Source organism: Babylonia areolata, chromosome 4 (assembly GCF_041734735.1).
Source record: "Babylonia areolata isolate BAREFJ2019XMU chromosome 4, ASM4173473v1, whole genome shotgun sequence".
In the NCBI taxonomy this organism is placed as follows: Eukaryota; Metazoa; Mollusca; class Gastropoda; order Neogastropoda; family Buccinidae; genus Babylonia; species Babylonia areolata.
The window spans coordinates 24,505,117-24,521,498 of record NC_134879.1 but is presented as its reverse complement, the minus strand read 5'-3'; the positions used below and the strand labels follow the sequence as shown (position 1 = coordinate 24,521,498).

Genomic DNA, 16,382 nt, shown 5'->3' with positions numbered 1-16,382 from the left:
TGATTATGTTCCTGGTCAGACAGGCCTAGTTTTGTTTTCCGCATTCAGCGAAGGGGAGGTAACGTGCATGCAACATCCGGCACACAACTGAAGAAGCACGATGTCGGGCACAAGAGCCTTCAAACTGTTTGTGGGAAATTTGCCTTGGACTGTCTCACGAAGTTTGTGCTTGTTTATGAATTTACACTCTGTGTATTCGTAGCATATATTTTATTTTCGGGAGAATGTAGCGATTTCTTTTTGTGGAAGTTTAAAAGTTAACCTTCGTAATGCCTGACCAACGTTGTAGGTCATTCTCATGATTCTGTGAAAGTTCTCTGAGAAATTCTCACTTCATTTAGGAAGACATAAACTCATAAGCAGGATGAATGAGACTGGGGGTAACAATTTAGTTAGAGTCTAGAAACGAAACGCTTCTGTTGAAATAAAATTCGGTTGACTATGAAATCATTGTCATGACAATCAATGAATGATGATTTGCAGTAGAATGTAGATGCTCTGAGCACACTGGTGACAGACTTTTTATTAGACCATGTTCAGAGCACACTGACTCAGCGACTGACTAGTAACTCTGAAAGACTAAATTTTCTGCAACACAAAATCGACTTTAAAATATTGACAGCAAGACAAGAAGTCGTGTTACTTTGATGTTGTCCTGAATGGGTTTTTTCTACAGATGGGCCACAAATTGAAAGGGAGAAACTCAGAAAGATAAACTCATGAAATGACAGAGATGATAAAAGGAGCTGGCCTCAGCATCACAAAGTAGCATCCATTTCAAAGACAGGGACTGAAGAATCTGACCTCCAAAGTAAACCACATTTGAATTTCAGTTCAGTCAAACTCAAAGCATGCAGACATTTCCACATAACACTACTACACAGTACACTGCATCTGCTTAAAATTGAATTTAAAGAAATGGGGTTGTTCACAAATGTTGACATGTATACTCTGATACAATCATTTGCAGAAAATTGAATTTAAAGAAATGGGGTTGTTCACAAATGTGGACATCTATACTCAGATACAATCATTTGCACACAGTTCAGTATTTTTAACCACAACTTTTGTCAACAGCTGTCAAGTGGTGGCTGTCAGTGTCATTAGTATTACTGTAGATACTAGAAGTGTCACCAAAGTCCATTTCAGTCACACGTTAAATGAAGCTGTCAAACTCATGGAGCTGCATTGCAAAAGCAGTATCCACATTGTGCACTGCATAATTTTTTATAACATTTCATATGTAAAATTTTGTATCCAGTCAGAGGCACGGTGTCAGTTCAACATCTGTTCGTGGTTGTCTACAAAACACGAAACGATGATTTGTCATAGATCTACCTGACCAAGTTCTGGGTGTTGGCATGGAATTTGCTTCCTTGTTGTGTTGCCTTTCCCGTGTTACTAAAAAGGGTACACATGTGACATAATCTCATACTGATGACTTTTTGAACAATGGTTTTTTTTTTTATCAACGTGATCAACGTGCGTTTATAATCATGATGTGTTAAAACACTTTATTTTTATTTTTCAGAAGAATTGTCGGCCTACTTCAGCAAGTTTGGAAACCTGCGGAGTGCCACAGTTGTGTTTGTGAGTGATCTTTATGCATTTCTCATTTTAGATTAGTTGTATATTATATAGCCTGTAATGAAAGTCTCTGTATGATTAATCGTAGAACACAGTGTGTTGATCAATCAATTATTACATAGCAATCGAATTAAGAATTTTTTTTACTGTGAGAGAGTGATCAGCCAAAGAATGAATGGAAAATAAGGAAGTGTATAAAAAAAATTAGAAGTCTCACAATAGATAGTGAGTTATATGAAACTGCCAATGATTCTTGCATTTATTTTTTCATGCACACTCTTGTTCGTTACTAAGATTACAATACAACATTTTTGTGTTCACATGATTTGTGACATATTTTGTACTTGCATGGCTGATATTCACAAGCAACATTAAATTGTTATTGTATCATACTTTCATAGTGTATGAAATTGCCAGTAGCTAGCTGGGGAAACCATTTTTATTTGGAACATGTGGACTGTCAAGAGAGAGGCTGGTGCACTTGTATTCATTGGAATTAACATGTTGTTTGTGTGGTGTGTGGTCATGTGTATTTGTGCAAGTGTAGACTTTGTATGTATGTCAGAATTGTCAGGAACAACCCTTATGTTGCCGCAGGTTCTGTTACACACGCTAAGTGCATGTTGCACACAGGACCTCGGTTTATCGTCTCATCCGAATGACTAGCGTCCAGACCACCACTCAACGTCTGGTGGAGGGGGAGAAAATATCGGCGGCTGAGCCATGATTCGAACCAGTGCACTCAGATTCTCTTGCTTCCTAGACAGACGCGTTACCTCTAGCCAGTTTAGGCCATCACTCCACTCCACATGTGTCAAACAGAATTGCAAGATCCATTAACCAGAACTGATACATAATGTTTTGACTGTTTAGTTTTTCAGCAAATAACCTTGTTTAATTTTTGTACTGGAGAAATAAATGGTGGTGGTGTTTTTGTTTTTAAATAAAGTAACCACCCTCTTATGTCCACCTGTTCTTTTTCATTGTGACTTTGATCATTAATTCCATCAATATAACGTTTTCAGTATGCCTCTTGCTGACATTCATTTTGCAGTGTTCATTAGTTAACCAGTCAGAAACTGAAGGAGGAAGTAATGATGAATAATATGAACTGACATCAGTGTGGCATACCGACAGTTGAAAAAGATTAAGAAAAGAAGTGAACAGGCACTGCTAACAATATTTGAATAGTAGTATGGTAGTATTATTTAGGGATTTTAGTTTCACATTGTCATGAGATGTTATGACATGAAAATTAACGTAGCTGTGGGAGAATAGCTGAGATTCATATCATCAGCATTTTCGAACAGTTTGGTAAGCAAGCTGCTGTAGGAATGGCTTGATGCATTACTGCTATGTTGTACACAAGTTTTACAATTACAGTTTTGAAGCAGAGTTATGCATAGACTGCACACATATATGTGCATATGTGCAGAAAAGTAAAATAAGATAAGTTAAGAATAACTTTATTATCTCCAACTGGAGAAATTTGGAAATTAGATATGCTTACAAAATCACACTTGCACATACACACATCAAGTGCACACACACACACACACACACACACACACACAGCTGTTACATTGTCTATGTTACCAGTGAACATTTTACGACAAGAGCTTTGTCTCTGTCCAAATGCATAAAGTTCGATACTGAAGCATCTGTCACCTTGTAAAACAAGCTGTCAGTAGACACTGTAAATTTTGCAAGTTGATAAACAGTTACTTAATATTTCTGGATAGGTGTCTTTTGTGCATGTATATGTGTGCGTGTTCTTGGCTTGTATGTCAATATAGCTGTGCTGTCTCTAGCGTTATCTTCATACTGCTTAATTCCCTTTTGACTTTGTGCACAATTAGTCATGAATTACACAAAGGTTTATCCTTCCACGGTCCCAGCAACCAGCAGTCCACTGGGAACCATCTGTGTTGCACTGCCATGAGGTTACACACAAGAGCAGATCATGCATTGCTGCTGTCTCATTGCAGTGGGGTTGAGTGGTGTCAGTTTTGATTCCACATAAGCAGGACACCACCAACTAAGCCTCCCCTACCCCTCTAACAACGTTTATTTTGTCATGCACTAATGTACTGACTGAGTCATATGCTCCCTTTCCGTAAGAGTGGGGACTACCAGCAGCACGGCATGTTTGTCATGACAGTGCCCATGTACCAGCCAACACTGAAGACTATGGCATGAAGTTACCAGACAAAGGAGAATGGGGACAGGAGTAGGAGTTTCTGTGTTTTTGCATCCTTCCTGTTCTGTCTTGATGATGTTATTGTTTTTATTCTTCTGTTCTTCTTTAGTGGTGATGTTCCTAAATTTATTCTTGATTGAATCAAAAAATGCATGATTGTGTACGTTTTCAGAACACGAAATCAGGTTTATCCAAAGGGTATGGTTTTGTGGAGTTTGCCAAAAAGGAGGGCTACACCAGTGCCATATCTCAGGATCACCATGTTTTAGAAAACAGCAAGGTGAGAGTAGATGATATTCTTTCAAACAGCAGATGATGTGCTTTCAGTAACAATTTTTTTAAAGTGAATGGTCTTGTACACTTTTTTGTTATGTCAAAAAATAAATTCTCAAGAGATGTATGGAGAGAGGGACTGTGCCTCAGACTGAACATTTTTTAATTGCAGTGATGGGGTTTGCAAACTATCATCAGCTATGATGTTGAACTCAGCCAGCATACAGCTCTCACACAGCTTGTGATAAAGACAGACACAAAAGGCCTCAGAATAAAGGCAGGACATGAAAAAAAGGCAAACCAGGTGTCATTTCCTATTGCATTCTCTGCAGTAAACCTGTATACAGTACAAGCTTGGTAAGAAGTATTGTACTGAAATGAATGAGGCTCGTTGATGACATTGACCCGAACACTTTTTTCTCACCTAACAAATCTGATATAACCAGAAGTTCAAATACAAATTTTTATACACAATTATGTAGGACAAATGTTCGCAAATCATCCTTCAGCATCAGAGCTGTTAAAGGATGGAATGCACTATTAAAAGTAACAAAATCAGCTAACACTATAACCCACTTCAAAAATCTTAGCTCAGAAATATGATTTTGACAATTTATTGATAAGCAAATTAGCATGCAAATGCAAACACCAAAATACATATTTCAAGAAGGGACGTGGAAAAGCTGTGAGGCTTATTATAGTCCCAACTGCTGCATCTGTATCTGTGTGTTCATGCACTTGACAAGCACACACGCAGACACTCACACACATTGCAGTATCTATGCTGAGAAAGACATTAATGCTGTCACCGTGATCTGTTTGCAGTTAACGATTGCTTCCAGCTCCAGTGGAAGGCTAGCAGCTTCATCAGCCAGCAAGCAGGGAACTCCTGTATGACACAGATGGTGTAGGGGTGCTTGTGTTGTGGACAGTTGTCTGCTGCTTTTAGAGTGTTGAACACACCCCAGAAGGCCAGCAGTCACTGACAGAGAATGAACTGCTGGGGATACGAAGTGTTTCCCAGTGGCCAAGAACAAGTGTACATGTATAATATAGATTTTTGAACCGTGAGAATAAATGTCTGCTGAGAGAGAGGCAGAAAGATCATGTGAATTCTTTGTTGAGAGTGTTTGTTTTTTTCTTGGTGAACGTTGTTGTTTTTTTTGTTGTTGTTGTTTTTTACCACATAATAATAAATATTTTAAAAAACACACCAAAAATGAATACTGATGGATGTGGGGTAAGAAACCTCTTTGATGGTAGTTTAAAGTACCCAGAACTCCATGGGTCTGATGGATATTGATACAGAATTTGTGCTTAGAAATTATATTGCAATGCAGATCACACAAAGATGACAGGTGTTCATCCTTGAATACAATATATGCATGCTTACATGGATGCACAAGTATGCTTCTACATAATCCAGTCATATACTTGTGCACTTGTTCATTGATGTACAAAGACACAATACACACAAAGTTACACATTTGTTCAGTTGCAGGCATCTGCACATTGCTTTTTGGGAACATGCAACAAAACACAAGCACTGCCAGAGTGCTTGATTTCAACCAGTTAATTTGGATTTTTTGTTGTTGCCAACTCAAGTGTATAGTGCATACAGGTGCTTGGCTGATGAATGCACACACATACACATACACACACACACACACACACACACACACGTGTGCGTGCTTATGCACATGCACACACAGAATCAATCGGATCCATACACTTTTTTTGTTACCTGGATTTCATAGTACCATTCAAGTCAACTTGAAGACAAGGCCTCATGACAAAGCAGTTCATCTGCTGCATGCTCTCCTTTGTTCCTGAGAGTTCTGTGGAGAGCCTGTGACAAGATAATCTGTGGTCACAATGATCCATGAGCAATAATTACATAGCGTGAAAAATAAGGCGTGAGCTGCTTTGCCACAGACTGAAAATTGAGATCACGAATTGTCTGGTGGAATTATCAGACACACTCATGCATGTACTCTCTCTCTCTCCAAACCTTACAGTTGAACGACTGGAGGGGAAAAAAAGCACATCCCCATGTCACATGGACTTAAAAGCTGATGACAAATAAGTGCTAAAGTGTCTCATCTCTTTTAAGTTTATGTGACTCCAAATATGTTTTTCTTTCCTTTTTCACTATGTTTGTTTTGTACCATTTTTGTTCTGATTTGCACCCCCCCTGCCCCACCCCCACCCCCACCCCCTCCCAACCATGTCACTAGTGTAGAGGTCTACAGCTTATGACATTATAAGGTTCAATGCCCTCTCTCTCTCTCATTCTCTCTCACCACACTAAAACACACGCACAACACACACACTCTCTCTCTCTCTCTCTCTCTCTTGTTTTCGTGGCAAGAAAACAAGAGGTCAGAAGAGTAGTGTTTTAAGGATCAGTCCTGCTGGCCGATCCCTGGATGAAAAGAATGTCTGGAATGGAAAAGGGGGCGAGTGGGGGGATGGTTGTGGGGCAAGTCCTTGTTGGATAATCGTAAAGGGGTCATCACTGAGGACTTTTGACGTTTGCTTTCTTCTTCTGTTGCACTTGTATTTTTTTCTTTCCATTTTGGTTTTGAAAAACAAATGCTGTGAAAAAAGACAGCCGCAGCTGTGTTTGCCTAGCATATCCTTTCACGATCACTAGCTGGCAAAAACACATGCACCCACGCAAACAGGAGAGCAGGGTCAATCGCGTACGAACCCACGCGCACGCACCGAACAACAGAAACAGTCGGGCTATCACGTAAGTACGCACCGACTGTGCGCACGTGAATATGCTTCAAATCTCTTACTTTTGGAAATGCATTTAACTTCGTTTCGTTTTTGCTTTTTTGTTTTCTCTAACCGGAAACTGCTTCTCATTTCCTGTGCGGAGATGATTTCTACCCGAAACCGATTTGGTTGGGTTTTTGGGTTTTTTTTGGTTTTTTTGTTTTTTGTTTTTTTTTGTTTTGTTTTGTTTTTACAAGTAAAATTAAAAAGATTAGCAGCATATTTTTTTTCTTCTTCTGTTCTTATCGTACTGTTAAAGAAGACAAAGAAAAACTGAAGAAGAAAAATATCCACTCGCTGCCTCCTATCCCCAACAGATATGAAATGGGGACTGTAAGCAGATTTTTTTTTCCACAGTAAAATTGATGACCAGGCAATAGGTATGTTTATCTTGACTGGGGATTCCTTTTGATTGAAAGTCCGTTTTTGTTTTTTGTTTGTTTGTTTTTGTTTGTTTGGTTGGGTTTTTTTATCTATTCATTCCAATGAATGCTCTGATTTTACTCTGTGGTGGTGTTTTTTTGTTGTTGTTGTTTGTTGTTGTTTTTTCTCCTGAAGAGTAAACGTCATCACAGGTTACTATACCTTTGTTGCTGGCATGAAGAACCCCCCCACTCTAAATACTCTAATACTCAAAACACAGCATTATTTCATTCACTTAATTACAAGTCCGTCATGTACTGTGTAACATTGCCACATACATTGTCGCCATGTACTGTCTGCCTTGTGCCCATTTTGTTTTTCCTTGTGGCCCCATGGAGACTTTTTGGAATTAAAAAAAAATCCCACAGGACCAACCTCAACGATCTCCTCTCCGATCGGTACAAGACAACAGGATCAAGACAGCGCATTGTTACAACCTCTTTACTGCACATCATTCATCATCAGGATATCACAGTCACAGATGCAATTATCACAATTATTTCTCTCTCTCCGTCCCATTTTCTTTATGCTCATGCTCAAGGCACGGGTAAACACACACGCACACGGCGTAGGAACACGCACACACACACACACACAGAGGCGCGCGTGTTCGTAAAAGGGGGATTTGTGTGCGGTAAATGCAGCAGCTACACAAAATGAGATATATTGCCTGGAGTCTTTGTGGTCGGCTTGATATTGAAGAGCATGTTTTGATTTGAGATACACCACTCTAGCTCTCTATATATACCCTCTCCCCTCCATGCCTCTCTCTCTACTCCTCCTTTTCGCCATCCTTCAATGAAAATGACAAATAAATACATACTATGACCAAAACAAAATGCATTTGATATACAATCGAACAAAATATTTTAAACCAAACATACGCAATTTTCATGTAGCCTACATATCGGGTTTTTAAAAATTGACTTAAGGGCAAGTTTCCTTTTTTTAGTGTATACCTAGCCCTACATGCAGAGGAAAGCGATTACATTAACTGTTGGCACACCAGTGTTCACAAATAGATTAGAGACATGTGCACAAAAGAAGGTGTTTTATGATGTCTCTTCAGTTCAATTCAGACCGATGTAAACTGCGACAACCCGTATGTCAGCATGATACAAGAAGCCCAGCTCCTGTCTTATCTGAAGTATGTGACAAAGTAAATACCCATAGATTCAGATAAAGACGCTGACGTAAAAGAGCTCAACAGTGACTGACCCCTTTTGAACAAGATAATTGATATTGTATTGCATTGTTCTTAAAACGCAGAGGCCATGATTATTGCATCAGTTCCAGTCGTAGCATGCAGCGTCTGTTATTAGGACCAGGAAAATATTCTTCTGTTAAAATGCAGAAATATCACTGAGTCTTGGATTTTTCAGATGTCACTGTTGATATATATATATATATGTGTGTGTGTGTGTGTGTGTGTGTGTGTGTGTGTGTGTGTGTGTGTAATAACGAAAGGAGATACGTTTGAAGTGAATTGTGGTTTCTTTGTTTTCGTGTGTGAATGTGTACTTGCGTGCGTTTCACAGTGTGTGTGTGTGTGTGTGTGTGTGTGTGTGTGTGTGTGTGTTGCCGTTCGAATTCTTCCATGTTATGACCTCCTTATTGAGAAGAAAAACCGGATAAACGTTAGTAACAAAAAGTAACAAGATAAACTCCGAAACCGGATAACTTAAAATGGGTTGTAAAATCACATCGTTTTGGGAAGAAAAAAGGTACGCTTAATGAGCACCATAAAGACAAAAAGAGGCATTCCTCTAATCATATTCTATAAGCATTGGTCAAATAACAGAAAACAAAATATTCGTATAGTGGTATCGTGCTCTTGATCCTGCTCATTGCCCGTTAAGTTTGTTTTTGTGTGTGTGTGTGTTTTTTTTGTGGTTTTTTTTTAGTCTTTCTACATTGTCATTATAAGAATCTGACAGTGTTAGTGAAATGGGTTCTACAAACAATATTGTGCGAATCAGACATTATCCGGTTTCCTTTGTGACCAGTGATATTCGTTTGATGTTTCCTTATATATACAGACTTATTGCAATTGAGTCATGCATAATAATATACACACAAAATATACATAATATTCAGTGGACATTGTAGATCATACATAACTGGCGCGTGCGCGCACGCACGCACGCACGCACTCGCGCACACACACACACACACACACACACACACACACACACACACACACACACATTCTCCTTCCCATGACACCTCATTCAATACACACCACAATCTCTTTAGACTTTTTCTTATAATATACTTTTCCTCTGATGATACATAACATGAACACTTTTTTTTTTACACTAATATTCACATGCATTCCCTTTCCTTTATCCACTTCTTTACTCCTTTCCGTCTAAAAACACTTATAGTGAATAGACGTTAAACTGAAGAACACACACACACACACACACACACACACACACAGAGGTACAACCATCCCTGCCGCGCTGGATATACACAGATTACGCATGTTCACACACACACACACACACACACACACACACACAGGTACAACCATCCCTGCCGCGCTGGATATACACAGATTACGCATGTTCACACACACACACACACACACACACACACACACACACACACACACAGGTACAACCATCCCTGCCGCGCTGGATATACACAGATTACGCATATTCCAAAGTCAACATTTCCTTGAAGCCTTCGTTCTGTCAGTTAACACACCTCTCCAGTGGTGTTTTCTTTGTTCTGGCCGATCTTGTGTGATTAGGACTCGGCACTGTCAACTGTGCAGTCATCCACTGTCGTTTGTCTGTGTAGTCTGTGGAGGGGTTAACTCACTCAGTACGGCCAGTCCTCTCTTCTCCTCTACACAGACCCCTCGGATGTCCAGTGGGTGTCTGAATGACCCAACCTTTAGCTTCCGTCGTCAGAATTGTGGTATTCTTTGTCAACATTCACTCTTCAGTATAAGAGCCTTCCACTTGCAATATTTTGATGATGGTAATTGGGGTGAAAGCTGTTAACGTCGTCTCTTTCGCCGTTCGTATGGAGAGAGTTAACCTTGTAACAGACTGTGCATAATCATATCCCATTCGCTCTCTTTGTGTCGTTTTTAGCCTTTATGTATCTGTTCGCTTTTGTTTTGCTTTGTTTTGTTTTGTTCTGTTTTGTTTGTTTTTTTTCCCCACAGGTTCCTCCTTTCCTGATGTGGTTGATCCCAGTCGGTTATAATCACCTGGACTTTGGGTCAACATTAAAGACGAATGTATGGTTACCCCGTCGGCCATATGTCCAAGGTAGATGTCAGGGTCAAACCCCAACCTCGGTCATGCATGATCATCTTTTACTGTTCTTCGTGCGTTTATGAAGCCTGAATAAGGGGTTCATTCGCACATTTGGGGTTCATATCGCACTGGTTCAGTCCCGATGAGCGGTTCACATGCACCAGTGTGGTGTAAATGAGCAGTGCACACATTGTGCAGAAGCGGGGTCCAAATGAACGGTTCATGCGCAAGTCCAAATGAGCGGTGCACGCGTGGTTAGGTCCCAAAGGAACGGTTCATGTGCAATAGCTAGGTCCAAAGGAGCAGCACACACGCACTAGGTCAAAATGAACGGTGCATGCATTGGTAGGGTCCAAAGACTTGGTGCGTTCGGACTAGCAGAGTCCAAAGACTTGATGTACAGGTACTAGCAGAGTTCAAAGACTTTGTGCACACGCACAAGAAGGGTCCAAAGACTTGATGCCCACGCTCTAGTAGGGTCCAAAGACATGATGCACTCGGACTAGTAAGGTCCAAAGACTTGATGCACACCCACTAGTAGGTGCGTACACACTAGTAGGGTCCAAAGACTCGGTGCGCACACACTAGTAGGGTCCAAAGACTTGATGCACAAGTACTAGTAGGGTCCAAAGACTTGATGCACAAGTACTAGTAGGGTCCAAAGACTTGATGCACAAGTACCAGTAGGGTCCAAAGACTTGGTGCACAAGTACTAGTAGGGTCCAAAGACTTGATGCACAAGTACTAGTAGGGTCCAAAGACTTGATGCACAAGTACTAGTAGGGTCCAAAGACTTGATGCGCGCGCACTAGTAGGGTCCAAAGGAGCTGACCCTTCGGGGCATGTGCGGCAGCTCGGTGGACATCTCCTTGCGGCAGCTGGGCAGGGATCGTTCGTAGTGACTCTGACGACGCACGGCATGGATTGGGGGCAGCTGCAGAGTGTGCACGCCGCCACCGCTCGGAGAGCGTGCCGTGGGCAGGTCGCTGACCACATCATCACTCTCTGAGGCTACGTCACTGGGGGTCGGGGAGCGGAGGTCCTCGAGGTGGTGGTCGTGGAGGTGGGGCTCTTGGCGGAGGAGGGTCTTGCGGGGCGTCAGGCCGAAGGGGGCGCGGGGCGCCTGGGCATTGGGCCTGCTGAGGACGTTCTGCAGCTTGCTGAGTGTGTCGTGGTAGTCCACCAGCTTGCCGTCCTGGTAGCCCTTGGCTTTCAGCTTCTCCACCTGGTGAAAGACGGAGAGTTGATTTTTTTTCTTTTATTTTTTGTTATGAAAGAAGAAGTTGAAAATAATTATTTACTGAGGAGAACGTTTGGAGATAAAGTGTGGAGAGAATTAGTCGAAAATCCCAAGTTACTGAAGGAGTGGATTATGTTTCTCCAAGATTTCAGATCTTTTGGGATCTGCTGGCCTTCAGTTACATATGTATTTACCTGGCCATTCTGGTTTTCCTTGAAAAGTAACACAATCATTGATATTGAAAATAATTACCATGAAGCAACAGTAAAAATGATACTTTTAAAAAAAATTCTAAAGATAGTCATTATAGTATGATAGTCAGTCGTGTCCGACTACAACCACCAAAACAGCAGAAGAGGAAACTTCTGTACGACTATCTGGGATAGAATTTGATTATAGCAGAGACTATCTTGACCAAATTATATCCCCACTCTCTCGGCCAAGAGGGCTTAAGGACAGTGGGGATTCGATGGTCCCCTAAGGCCAAGTAGCCCCCAAGGCTGCAGCACTAAGAGCCAGTGCAATCTTGCCTCCTAGTCTGGAAGTCCTTCACAAAACACCGAGCTGTAAATGACTTCCCAGTGCAGTACGCCAGTCCTCATACAACCACCTCACCTTCCTCAGACGTCTCTGGCTGGGAGCCTTTTCCTGGATGAGCTGATCCACCTCGGGCTTGAAGGAGTCCAGACTGGCCCCGTCGTACACGCCGTTCCTTGGGGTCAGCTCGGGGTCCAGGGTGGAGGACTGGCGCCGCTTGTGGAGACACTTCTTGAGCGCGTTCTTCTCCACCAGCGAATGCTTCATGGGCACCGTCTTCTGCCAGGACCTGAAGCTGTCGCTCTGCTTCCGCTTGTCCACAGACTTCTCCAGGCGTTCCAGAGATTCTGGTGGGAGATGATGATGATGATGATTATCATTATTATTATTATTATCATTTGTCGGTGTTTTTCAAGGCAACCGAGAATGGTTACTCAAAACGAGACAGAATTCACGTACACACATAATGAGGTGACGAATGAAGCATCATAAAAATAAAAACATAGATAAGTGATTACTCATGATTCTCACACACACACACACACACACACACACACACACACACACACACACACACACACACACACACTCCCTCCCCTCTTCCTCTCTGCACCACCCCTTACCCTCGAGTTACCCCCCCCTACCCCCCGCCCCCATCCCCCAATCCCCCCGCACCCGACCACCCCACACACACACTCTCCTCCAACCACCCTCTGCCTAAAATCAAAGTTGCAGACAAACTACCTTTGAGCTTGTCATTGACGATGGTGATGCTCTTTCTGTTGGAGTTGAGCTGTTTCTGTAGGATGGACAGTCGTCTGTTGTTGAGGTTGGGCAACCCTCCTATGTTGGCCATCCTGGAGGGATCGGTCAATGCTCTCACCTGGTCACACACACACACACACACACACACACACACACACACATGCACGAACACACACACACACACACACACACACACACACACACACACACGCACGCACGCACGAACACACACACACACACACACACACACACACACAGACTTATGTGTTAGATTCCTGTTTTCGCAATAAAGGCCATATATATATATATATGTTTTTTCTGTTGCCAAAACAACAGTTTACTTATCTGGAACCGATTGTCAGCGATCGTAATAACCCCTCAACTTTCATTTGTATGAGCCAAGTGCCTCAATAAAAACATTCGTACACACACACACACACACACACACACACGCAGACACGCACGCACACACACACACACACACACACACACACACACACACACACAAACACACACACATATGAAAACAAAGTATTCAGGTAGTAAGAGAAAATTGTACAAGTTCATACAATATCTAAAAGATAATTATCAAGAAAAGTTAGATTTCAGACGATCTGTAAGCGTGTTGTTGTTGTCGTTGTTTTAATAATGCAAATCTGCAAGTGCGGTTGCAGGAAATCTGTACCAGCAAGCAGTTGTTACTGTTCCTTGTTATCTAATCATTGTTACGTCTATGCCCTCAACAACACAGTTCTGGAAAAAATAATAAGAACCCGTCGAAACTACCATGGATCACGCGAATCGTGTTTTAAGAGCCACGATTTAGACCATCGGGGCCTGTTATTATCACATTTGTCAACAACCACACCTGCTGCAGTCTGGTGGAGGCTCGAAAAGCAGACATTATCTACAACAGGGTGTACAGTGCACTTCAAACGGGGTAGCAGATTGTCTTTGAAAGATGACACCCGTCCTGGGCAAAGCCACTAAGTGTTGTCGCTAATGCGTAAAACGTTGCTGTTGTACAGCTGACCAGAGTTGTTGCACGATTCATGCTCAGCGGGGTATCGATAACGTATGTTCAAGAGCTGGTTCAGCGGAGTTTGCAAACTGTGTCTCAACTCAAAGGAAGAGATAGGAGGGGGGAAGGGGTAGTGGGGGTGAGAGATGGTCTATGGTCTAAGAGAAAAACGGCAAAACCCTAGCCATAATGATTGATCAGTTATTTATCCATACTGACGAGATCCTGAGTACTTTAGTATAATGCATCGGTGTTAATAGGTATACTTTTGACATGAAAACTACTCGCACTCCATTATGACAGTATCAGTATCAGTAGCTCAAGGATCGAGGCGTCATTGCGTTCGGACAAATCCATATACGCTGCACCACATCTGCGAAGCAGATGCTTGACCAGCAGCGTAACCCAAAGCGCTTAGTCAGGCCTTGAGAATAAATAAATAAATAAATGAAAATAAATTAATTAATTTAATTTAATTTAAAAAATAATCAAATGACAGGCCTACTTGTAGTTGTGGTTGATAAGCAGTCTTTCCAAAAAAAAAGACTTTTTAAAGCAAAGTACCCCCTCAAGCAGTTATGACTCAATGTTTATCGGTCTACTGTTATTGGAAATATCACGCTTTTAATTGGTGTGATTTTAAAAAAACCAAAAAAAACCCACCCTGTTCGTGCTTAAATAATTCTGATTGTGTATCGGTCGTGTTCTTTTCAAACCCGCTCATTGCTTTTGATTGTGAAACTTGATAATATCATAGTTGTTTCCTACAAAGCATCTTTCTTTATGACACTGTTTACTGACGTACGTATGATGCTCATATATCGGATGGCATTCTCACTTACTTAACATTTTCTCTAAAAAAGGGAAAAATATATATATATTTGTAAAATTCTCACTTACTTAACATTTTCTTTTAAAAAGGGAAAAAATATATATATATTTGTAAATAGTATTTACAAATATATATATATATATATATATATATATATATATATATATATATATATATTCCCCTTTTTTAAAGAAAATGTTAAGTAAGCGAGAATGTCATCCGATATATGAGCATCACAAGTACGTCAGTAAACACAGAGAGACAGGGACTATAATTATAGTTATACAGAAAGACTTACCTTGTTTCTCAAAAGTGAAGTAAACTCTCTTGTCTTGATTCACACACTCTGACTGCCCATGACATTCCTTGTAGTGGAAACCACGACCCTGCCTTCAATGATATAGGCTAATACGTAGGACTTAGAATTGACCGTCCGGTTAACGGATGCGTATATCATAGGCTAATAACAGTCACACGATGAGTTGTTCCCGTCATGAAACAACACCAGTCGGGTCTGTACAAGAAAAAACACTTTCTCTCGGCAGGGGGTTTCACAGTCCTATCACATTTCCCACAACACGTCAGCCGGCAACCGGTGCAGAAGAAAGTTGAAACAGTAGTGACAGTGCAGATAAACGCTCTGCTATCACAGTGATCAACCGAGTGTTATGAGGTGTGCTGAAGTGTCAGACAAGGTGTGTTGTCTCGGTTCTCTCTCTCTCTCGCTCACGCCCTCCTGTGCCGCTGCTGGGGCAATGTGCGTTTTTGCTTGAACAATGACGGCGTTATTGTCTGTTGTTGTCTCGGCCTATCGCGAAGGATCCGGGTTGAGGGGGAAATCAGGAGATTCCTTCAGCAACTGTTTTCACGGCAGGGTTCCGATATAGACCAACGGTCTTTCAGTTCTCTCTCTCTCTCTCTCTCTCAGTTCGCCTCACTTTAGTCCAACTAACGGGGCCTTGTTCCGTTCTTTTGTTCAGTTAGGATTAAGGGGCTTGTTCCCTTGTCCGGAACCAATCAAGGGATTAATGAGATGCTTCAGTCGTGGCCTTTTGAGCCTCGGGCCGATAAATCAGTCTTGGCCCGTTTAAGCCGTTCAAGTTCATACCACAGTCAGTATAACCCGTGGACAATAATATGTGTGTGCTGGTGTGGCGGGTAGGATAAGGCACGCAACGGCGTCTTTTTTTTGTCTTTTTTTTTCTTGTGTGTGTGTGTGTGTGTGTGTGTGTGTGTGTCCGTATCAAAGTGAATTTTCAGCGGGTTTTTGCCACTGACAACTATCGCGTTGCGGTACGTTCCTCAGTCAAGTTCACGTGCTGCGTCGCCGGGAACTTGATCGATCCATCGTCTGATCTGAAACACACACACACACACACACACACACACACACACACACACACACACACACACACACAGAGAGAGAGAGAGAGAGAGAGAGAGAG

General features: G+C 41.7%; 2 protein-coding genes across 2 annotated transcripts; one reads left to right on the top strand and one right to left on the bottom strand.

The window, feature by feature from the left end:
- The first annotated feature begins 17 nt into the window (after positions 1 to 17).
- LOC143280988 (SRA stem-loop-interacting RNA-binding protein, mitochondrial-like) lies at positions 18 to 5,173 on the top strand. Its single transcript, XM_076585837.1, has 4 exons — positions 18 to 161; positions 1,532 to 1,590; positions 3,960 to 4,067; positions 4,886 to 5,173. The coding sequence occupies exons 1-4, from the start codon at positions 101 to 103 to the stop codon at positions 4,955 to 4,957; spliced, it is 300 nt and encodes a 99-aa protein (XP_076441952.1). The 5' UTR covers positions 18 to 100; the 3' UTR covers positions 4,958 to 5,173.
- A 5,248-nt stretch (positions 5,174 to 10,421) lies between these two features.
- On the bottom strand, positions 10,422 to 15,857 carry LOC143281617 (uncharacterized). The gene is made up of 4 exons (XM_076586866.1): positions 15,236 to 15,857; positions 13,064 to 13,202; positions 12,398 to 12,666; positions 10,422 to 11,767 (listed from the first exon to the last, which is right to left on the bottom strand). The coding sequence occupies exons 2-4, from the start codon at positions 13,173 to 13,175 to the stop codon at positions 11,351 to 11,353; spliced, it is 798 nt and encodes a 265-aa protein (XP_076442981.1). The 5' UTR covers positions 13,176 to 13,202; positions 15,236 to 15,857; the 3' UTR covers positions 10,422 to 11,350.
- Positions 15,858 to 16,382: the final 525 nt, after the last annotated feature.